The following is a 9,823-nucleotide window of genomic DNA, read 5'->3' on the forward strand; positions in this document are numbered from 1 at the left end:
CTTGAGACTTTTTGAATAAGTTTTTGAGAAATAATTTAGGGGCGATCCATTAATTACGTAAGAATATTTTCGGGGTTTTTCAACCCCCCTCCCTCCATAGTAAGATTTTTTGTATGAAAATGAAAAATAAATTGTATGGCGCGTAAGAGATCTCAAACCCCCCCTCCCCCCATATACCCTTACATAATTAATGGACAGCCCCTTACCGAACAAAAAAACGAAGATTAAGTGTGTATATTTTTCTTCATTTTTGACTAGAAGTTTCTTACTGTGTGTGGAACATAAAGTGGAAAGTTTGTGGATTTCGTTTTTCAGTCTCGTCGGTAAAGTAGACGTTTCGTAGTTTTCGTTGCGTTCTCGTGTTTGTTTGCAAAAGTTTAGTCGCCCGTTTGAAAAAAATCTGGGTGTTAAAATGTTAAGCTGAATAACAACATTATTAATAATGGGTATAAAGATTTGTGGAATTTTGCTGACGCGCACAGCGAAAAGAAGTCCTTATTTCCACCTCAATGGCCAAGTGGTCGCAATCGATCCTCCGGAGGGTTTGCGAAAGTTTAAACGTTGTCGATTATTTCGTCCACCCGCGATTCTATTTAAGGTAGGTATTCAGCTGGATAATTTCGTGACTCAACAGGGCTAGTAGCCGATCACTTTTTTTTTCTCTATTTCAAAAAAAAGTTGAGACCATTAAAGTTTTGTGTTTAACAAAATGGTCTCTTAGAAGTTACTTTACCTGTCTTGGCAGTCTCTGGTGATAGGGCCATCGGGTCGACTGTATGCCCTGCTTAATTGTTATCCGGAAGCCGGAAGCGATTTACACGTTCATCTTGATGACTCGTTACAAACTCTGCTAGTTTCTTTGTAGGTCTTTTGATTTAAATGCATCCGATAGTGATCCAAATTAATTATATCTGCTTATCCCGTAATTAGGACAATTAGAATGACGTGTTCTGCAGGTTGCTGCTATGCTACATACTTGGCATCAATCGCAATCGCCAGAATCTTAGAGTAATCGTGTCCAGAATCAATCTGCTGATGAGTCTGACCTCTTGACCATTAAACTGGACTTGCTGTTACCATGGGTCAGTGTCTGGCTTAATGCTAGTTCAGTTATAGTGAAAATCGTTGTTTGGAGCCTTCGATGAATATTCCTATCCCGCACACATTACTTTCCTTGGAGGCATCGATGAAATATACGACCTTGTCCTCTGAATTTGCATGATGATCTGTCATGAATCGTATCACCAAACATAGTCGACTCCCAGATCCTATCGTTACCCCACTAAACCCAGTATCCTTTACATGACAACTATGAAGATGCAGAAAATGCTTCGGTATCTAGTAACAATGGTTCTCTAACTAACATTCCTTCTCTTACCCGATGGCCGTAATTGATTTTAAATTTTGAGCTTTCGATTTTTGTACATTGAGAATGGTAAGCTAATCCCAAGCCCCGATTACTCTGGTCAATCACGGACAACTACGGATTGTACGGTAATCTATGCTTATGCTTTGGTCACTGAACCATTTTAGTACCACTTTTCGCTATCAGACCAGCTAATCCCAATATCTGAAGAATTCACATGAAAACTCTTATTCCCTAATTACTGTTTGGATTGTTTTTGTTTTCGCGGTATCTGTATGGTTTTTCATACCTACCTATGTTTTTGTTTTTAAGAACAACTGTTCCTAATTTTACCACCACCAGCCCTGTGATTCTCATTTTTAAGTAACTTAGACTAAAATGTATGTTTTAGGAACTTATTCTTCCGTACTTACTATCTGCTGCAAATTGGAATCATTCCGGTATTTGTGCTGGAAGGTTCTGCACCGCCTCTGAAGTATGGAGTGATCATCAAACGTAATCAAACCCAGTTCCGAGGAGTTCCCCCGAGGAAAACGGCCAATTGTGACAAAGCAGGTGGGACGCAGAAACCGAACGGGACAGAATCTAAGGCACCTTCGGAACAAAAGAGGAACCGTTTTCACCACGTGCTGAAGCAATGCGAAGAGCTGTTGAGTTCGATGGGTTTGGTTTGCGTGCAGGCACCGGGGGAAGCGGAAGCGCTGTGTGCCTATTTGAACCATGACGGGATGGTCTATGGGGTAATTAGCCAGGACTCGGACTGCTTTGCCTATGGAGCTGTTCGGGTGTTTCGGAACTTTTGTGCTTCGCAGAGCGGTGGAGGATCGGTCGATGTCTACGATATGGACAAGATCCGAATGGTGATGGATTTGGGACAGGAGAAGATTGTGGCGATGGGAATACTGTCCGGATGTGATTACAGTCCAGCTGGAGTTCCAGGAGTGGGCAGGGAGATGATCAATCGATTGCTGAACATTTACCATAGCAGGGATGTATTGGCCAGGATACGATCTTGGCGCGCTACAGCAGATCGTCTTACCGAGCAGGAAATTAAGGCCGAAGACAAAAACGTCTGTGCAGACTGTGGACACCAAGGGAAGACGTTTGTCCACCGGAGGGCCGGCTGTCAGGACTGCAGAACCAAAGTCGGATGCGATGAGTCCAGATGGAAGAACCAACGGGCGAACATTAAGACTGAGTTGGACATCAAGAGAAAGGCGCTACAAGACCCGGATTTCCCGCCAGAGGCAATTGTGAGTGAATTCATGGAACGGAAATGTGAGCTGCCTCCGTTGGATTTGGAGTGGAGGCAACCGAATATTGTTAAGTTTATTGTAAGTAGAGTAAAGAACTGGTACTTGGGCACTTCCAAGATTCGCTTTGGCATGGGGGTTTTTCTCGATTCGGTCTGAAACTTTGCTACACTCAAAACAATCCAAACGTCATTGTGAAAACATACGTGGTTATTTTTCCATCCCACTCTTCACGTAGCTTTTACGGGAACCGTAGGTCATGATAAATGGACCAATGAAGTAATGAACATCTTCGTTCCATCGAAGAACCGCGTAATAGTTACGTGTTTTTTCAATACATTTCACCAAGAAAGTTGATGAAACCCAAGGTATGTTCCCAGTAAATCTAATTAGAATTTGAAGATATGTGTGATTCCTTTTGCTTTGGCTACTTTGCTTAGGCTGATACAATTATTAATTTTCTTTTATGTCCGAGGCCACTTGGAAGGTACGAGGGGGGAATAAATAAGGAACAAAAAAATGAAAATGAAAAAAAGGTATTTTTTCGAATTTTTAGTTTTAACGATAGTTGTTAAACTTTTTCCAATCGTCATCTGGATCAATTTTACCTGGTTATTACTCAAAAAATTAAAAAATATTTACCGATTTAAAAAAAAAAATGATGAATCTTTTTTTCTCCCCTTCAAAGTTTTCGGATTTTTGAAGGGGGTGACATAAAAGAAAATTAATATTTGTATCAGCCTTGATTTATTTAACAAAATAAAAAAAAACAATATGCCTTTACCCGATCATCGTTATTGACAATTCGAGTGACAATTAGAAGTTCGGCAGTCAAAACAAACCCCGCAAAAATTCCTTTTTCAGTTACTATACTAGTCCAAGGCATTTTATATGAATTTCTTCGAGAATTCATCCTCGGTTACTCCCAGGAGCTATCCCAAAAATATTTATCAAAAATTCTTACAGGGTTTTTTGAATAAATTTGAAGAGAGATTCCTCATAAAGTTCCCTAAGGATTTATTTTTCTGAATTTCTTTAGCATTTCATTCAAGGATTAACTATTGCAGTTTTTTTTTTTTTCAAATGTATATCGAGTAATTTCTCAACTAAATTCTTTATGGATTCATCAAAACTTCATTTGAGGTTCCATAACAGTTGATACTACAGCAAACAATCCATTAATTACTCCAATCATTCCAACTTAAATTTCTTCGGGGACTCCGTCCGATGTTTTTCAACAAACTTCTTCATAAAAATTCTGAAGGATACTGTCCGGAGATTCAATTGACTTTTTTTTTGTCAATTGTCAAAATGTATCTAAGAAATCTTAAAAATTCAAGGAGTTTTGTCAGCGATTCTTGTTAGGAGTTTATTATGGGTTGGTTTAGAATTTACACAAGTTCCACCAGATGTTATTTTACAATATTCTCTTCAAATATTCTCCCGTTTTTTTTTCCAAATTTCTTCCATTAATTTCTGAAAGATTTTTCTCAGGAAGAATACATGGACAAATTATTTGAAGACTGACTTAGAAAATTTCCTGAAGGAATTCTTAGGATTAATCTTTGGAGTAATTTCTGAAGGTTGGAATCATAAAGAAATCCTGAATGACATTTTTTTAGAAAATCCTGAAGCATCCCTGGTTGCATCTTGAAAAAAAAAAAAAATACTGATTTAATTCTTTAAGATGTTCTAAACGAAAATCTTGGGGATATGCTGAAGTGCTGAAGTGAATCACTAGTGACACCAATAGAATCCGGCTTCCTATAGAAAAGCAATCAGTTATTGAAACTAATCGATTTAATATCTTTTTACAGCGCAACATTGCCAATCTCCTGCAATGGAACGAAATCTACAGTTTTATCAAATTGTTTCCGCTTTCACCCGTTGGCAGTTGCTGACCCTTAGAAGAAATCCATCCCGTGGCATCAGCGTTAAATTGGAACCGGACTACATCAAGAAGAAGCGATCACCGAAAGGAGTCGCCAGCTTCGAAATTATTTTGGAAAGATGACGGATCGATCTTCTCCGGACTAGTCCCAGATGATCAGCTGCAAGCATTTCTTGATGAACCGGGTAACACCGAAGAGTCTCTATGGAGTACTATCGAGCCGCAAGACTTGGTTTCCGAGGCATACCCAAGTCTCGTTGAAAGCCTTCTTGTCGTCGAAGGCAAAGCCCCAAAAGAAAACCGAAAAAAGTCTCCTAAGAAGCAATCCGGAACCAAAGACTGTCAGGAATACGAAGCAGAAACGATTGGAAGAACTTATGAATTTTGTAACAAGTGACGCTGGATCACAACTGGAAGAACCAGAAGGAGAAGCCCTGATAATGATAGAACCTGATGATGAAACCTCAACTGGCCACTTGTACCGATTCCAGGGAGAACCATTTCCGAGGTTGAACAAAGCATCGCCGACATGTCCGTTTGACTCCGATTCGGATTCCATTTATTGGGACCTGATTTGCGAACGGAATCGGCATGGGACGCAGATTATCTGAATGTCTCGGATGTCATCGATCGCGTTTTGCCATCCGGACTATGGACGTGTCCCGTTCCCCGATGGAGGATGAAGAAGATAAAAGAATCAAGCAATTGATTGCCAAGGCCAAAAGCTATGAAGACGTTGCTCTCGATGAGTGTTCAGCATGCAGCCTTGGACGATCTTTGCCTTGACGAGGAACCGGACGAGCCAAACGCCGTTCAACACAAGCTACTTTGAAGCAGGACATTCTCGGCAGGGAACCCGACTTGGCGAACCAATCCCTGCTGAATAGGTCGGTGAAGCCCCGTAAACGGAAAAAGTTTCTTTTTCGAGTCGATTGATGTGCACCTCCGGAACTGCAGGACGGTTACAACGAGATGACATGTTTGAGTGTTCCGTTGCGCTGAAGGATCAATTTGTGATGCCGGTTTTCGGATGACATGAATCGAACCGTTGTCTACGATCTGGATTTTTAGTGTAAGTAATGTTATTATATTTACTCGAAATCGATGCAGCTGTCCAAATTAATCTGATGACAGCCAATCCTTCGCTTCTATTGTGGATCATTATATCAGAATCCGTGCCAATTGGAAACTTTAGTTTGGAACCGAAATGCTCTGGAAAGCAGTTGTAGGGAACCAACATTATAGTAAGCATAAAATTTTGTTTTAAGTATACAACATCCATTAGTCGATATCGAGTAATGGAACATCGACTCATGGAGGTTTCACTGTAAATTAAAAAACTCGAATATTTGGTGAGAGATTAATTCTTTCATGTATAGATATATCTTGCTTTTGCATATGTCGAATTCGTTTTTTTGAACCTGAGTTGGAACTGTCGAAATCCGTTTCTGAACCACATTTTTTAACCCCAAAACGATTCAAGTTCGACCAAAAATTGAAAGAACAATGTTCCGGAAAACTCTAGAATAAATCTGTCAAATAGCTGTTGTAGTGGCTCAACAGTTTGCAATGGATCATTGAAGGTAGTTTTTGTCAGTGCTCACCGCATCAAAACAAAGGCGCCCTATATATGGGATTTAACATTGTGACAGCATTGCTGTTCTGTCAAACACACAAGGCTACGGTGGCGCTATCTATGCTTTTCATAGCGGGCCGTTTTGGTTATTTTAATGATCCATTGTTATCATATATATAAAATCCTAGAGTTGTCTGTCTGTCAGTAACGCTTTTGAAATATTTCATCGAAAAGTTTTACTGAACGCTACAACAGCATTTTAAGAGCCACTACAAGAGTATTTCAGTGTTAGAACATACACCTTCAAATTGTGGACTACTACAATAGCTATTTGAAGATATTCTAAAGTTTTCTGGAACATTGTTTTTCTTTATATGTAGAATAGCCACGAACATTGTTGTTTTCGGTTTCAGGAACTTGGTCGGTGATCAAAACGTAAACAAACCCACTTCAAGCAAATTGTAGTTCGGTCGAACATGGAACAGGTTGAAGTTTCAAGATGTGATTCAGACGGGTTTCGCCATTTCCAACTAAGGTTCAAAAACAAATTAGACACATGCAAAAAAAAAAACAAACGAACATGAAGGTGCGCCATATATTCGAGATTTTTAAAATTACAGTGAAACCTTCTTGAGTCGATTTTATATGACTCGATATCGATCATGGATGCAAACTAAAAATGGAATTTTATGGCTGCTATAATGGTCCCCTAAAACAGTTTTCCAAAGCATTCCTGTTTCATGACCTTATATCTTTATGAGTCGATGGTCCCTATATTACAACTGTGATTTCGAAAAATGGCAATAAATTATAGAACACTGCAACAGCTATTTAGCCGAATATTCGAGAATTTTCGGTTAGATTTTTCTCTAATTCATAGAAGCTTCTGGAACTGTTGAAATGTTTCACAACTGAAGGAACGTTACAACAGCATTGCAGCGACAGGTTCGATGGAGTTTGGCCCGAGCATAAATTTTAGGCGATTTTGCATTCTGTTGGAACGTTTTCGGATGTATTTTCGAAGTACTATGAAGCATGTCATTCAGTGCGCATCGTACCTTCGTGCTGTGCGTACACGAATTCTCTCTGCTCTTGGAAGCTTTCTTAAAAACTACCTAAAGCAATAAAACAGTACTTTCAGTGCTACTAAAACAGTACTTTTCAGTACTATTTTTTCTTACTATTGATCCCTTTACGATCCTTGTTTGGACCCGTGCCTTCGATTTTTCGTTGGACCCGTTTGCGAAAGCTAGCGGTGGTAATCCTTCTTGGACACCGTCTTGGGAAAAAACCTCTCAGAAGGTCACGTCTTCTTCCGTTTATTATCTGAACATGTATTAACAACTAACAAAAGGAAGGGTGAATCTCTGAATTCACAACTTCCTTCCAAAAAAGTGGGATTTAAAACTGTCACTAAACGTGGCAAGAATGAAAGAAAGGACGTTTCCCCGGAATGCGAACTTTCTTCCAAGGGTGAAATGAATAATTGTATCGAAATGAGCAATCAGTTCGATGCTCTAGACAAATTTTCCGAACACCAAATCGAAGCAGCCTCTAGCCCAGGCTCTTTGATTCAAGTGAGGAAGCAAAGAGTGCCGCCTATCGTGGTCAGTTGTTCCGAATTTGGGGGATTTAGGCAGGAGATCTTGAACTCCATTAGGGAATCAAGGTTTCCTTCCAAATCGCAAAGAAAGGAGACTGTCGCGTTTTGCAGGAAACTGTTAAAGATCGCGAACTTCTTCTCAAACATCTTGTAGAGAAGAAGCACAATTGTTTTACTTATGACGACAAAACTGAACGTCTGTTCAAAGTCGTCTTGAAACGGTCTCTCAAGTGACTATAAGTCACCTGAAGAGATCAAAAATGGAATAAATGATTTACTTGGATTTTCCCCAGTCCAAGTAATCATTATGAAAAAGAGAACCCAATCTGGTATTGTTCGGAAAGGACTTTCTCAAGAATTTTATTTTAGTTCACTTTAACAAAAAAGAACTAAATAATATCAAAGCCACTATCATATCCACAATCTCACCCTTATTTAGCCTCAGGCTTGAGATTAAAAAAGGGCAGTCGACTTTCTCAGAAAGATCGTCGGAACCATTACTGTAGGTAGCGCATGAAGGGTACCCTTTGCATTCCAATTTAAGGTTTCGGATCACATGAATCAAACTGTTATCTGGATTTTAACGTTGTATTTTAACCAATCTATCTGTACACATGAATCTGAAGACTTCGCCGCTTCTATTTCGGATCATGCGGCAGCTTGAAGCCCACCATATCGGCCGTTTCGCGAATGCTCCGCTCGCCCCGGCCGCTGTACATCTCGCTGAGTTCCTTGTGCTTGCGCACGCTCCTCAGATAACACAGATAGGTCTGCGCCGCGAATTGCAGTTCCTCCTTGGCCCGACAGTGCTGCTGCTCGGTCGTTTCGAACTTTTTGTACTGCGAAACAATATATTTGGCTGCTAATGACTCCTTGCGGTTCGCCTCAGGTGTTATGGCCTTCAACTCAGTCAGAAGCTTCTTCAAGGTGTTGCTCGTTGCTCTTGTTGCTGCCATTTCCGGTTAGTGTCAGTCCTTGCTGGATGTTCCTTGTGATCAATTCTAGGTCTTCTTCAGTATAGTGAGGCTCTGGTGAATCCCAAAATTCCTCCGGCTTGTCTTTTAGATTAGCGTTGTCAAAGTAGTGTAGGGAAGTGTCGTTGAATATGTCTGTGTGTTTGAAGGTATTATCGAACGGAACCTCTCGACAAAAATCCTCCACTTCCAGTATAAAACGAGCGTTATTCTCCAGCAATCTTCTGGGACAGTTGGCCACAATCCCTGCAAAACTATTTCCTATGAGGAAAATGTTTCCTAACTGTTGGCTATTCCAGTTTTTCCAAAGCAAATTGTTGCTTATCTGCTTAGGGCAGTGTGGCAAGTAGAATAAGGTGGCAACTTCCGCCAGGTACTTCCCTTCACAATTTTCCCTCAAAACTACACCACCCAGCCGTTCCAAGATTTCAACCGCTTGCTCGCAAAATACCGGGTCGAAATACTCGATCGGACCACCGAATCCCAATTCCTCCCGTAGGCAACGAATAAACGCCAATTGGTGGCGCGAAATTGGACACTCCAAGATTTTCCCCAATCCGAGGCAGACGATCCTCTCGAGCTTAACCGCACAGAGTATGGAAAGCACCTGTTTCGCCGCTTTCAGGAAATATTCCGACGATTTCAAATCGAATTGCGTCTCTTCGAAGCACCTGGAAGCAGAAAAAGTCGTTTATGTAATCCAACAAAACACTGATCGTGACCTTATAAAAACCAAAACATTGACCATGCTGATTTCACATCGCATCTTTAAACCTTTTATATCACTTACCGCAGATACCGTTCCACATCCACAGGACTCTTTCCCCCAGGGCCTGGTTCGCTGGCAGTCGGTCTTGCGTATCGTTTTTGCGAAATTTCGCGATTTTCGTTGCTTTTTCGTGGAAGTTACAAAAACAAACCCATTCGAGTGACTTTCGGCATTTGGTTGTTGTGACATTTTGAAGACACGAAACGAAACCGAACACACCGAACTCCCGAGCAAAAACATTTTTGACATGCATGGGAAAAGTATAAATACTTGGCCTTTTGTGGAAGATTGTGGGATTCGTGTTCTATTGGGGCGTTGAGTGTGTGAAAACTCGTTCACAAATTTATTGTGCATTAAGATCAACTTTAGGTCGAATTTCTCGCATAATCTG

General features: G+C 40.5%; 2 protein-coding genes across 2 annotated transcripts; one reads left to right on the top strand and one right to left on the bottom strand.

The window, feature by feature from the left end:
• Positions 1-357: 357 nt before the first annotated feature.
• On the top strand, positions 358-5,615 carry LOC5577344 (flap endonuclease GEN). The gene is given in 6 exon segments (XM_001656371.2): positions 358-598; positions 1,758-2,700; positions 4,437-4,497; positions 4,500-4,615; positions 4,617-4,769; positions 4,771-5,615. Coding segments are annotated over 6 exon segments (1,713 nt in total). The 5' UTR covers positions 358-509; the 3' UTR covers positions 5,122-5,615.
• Positions 5,616-8,340: 2,725 nt separating this feature from the next.
• LOC5577345 (SRR1-like protein) lies at positions 8,341-9,563 on the bottom strand (the record flags this gene model as incomplete). Its single annotated transcript, XM_001656372.2, has 2 exons — positions 8,341-9,334; positions 9,454-9,563. Coding segments are annotated over 2 exons (849 nt in total), but the record flags the coding sequence as incomplete, so codon positions are not given.
• Between the last annotated feature and the right edge of the window lie 260 nt (positions 9,564-9,823).

The sequence above is a fragment of the Aedes aegypti genome, chromosome 3 (genome assembly GCF_002204515.2).
Source record: "Aedes aegypti strain LVP_AGWG chromosome 3, AaegL5.0 Primary Assembly, whole genome shotgun sequence".
NCBI lineage: Eukaryota > Metazoa > Arthropoda > Insecta > Diptera > Culicidae > Aedes > Aedes aegypti.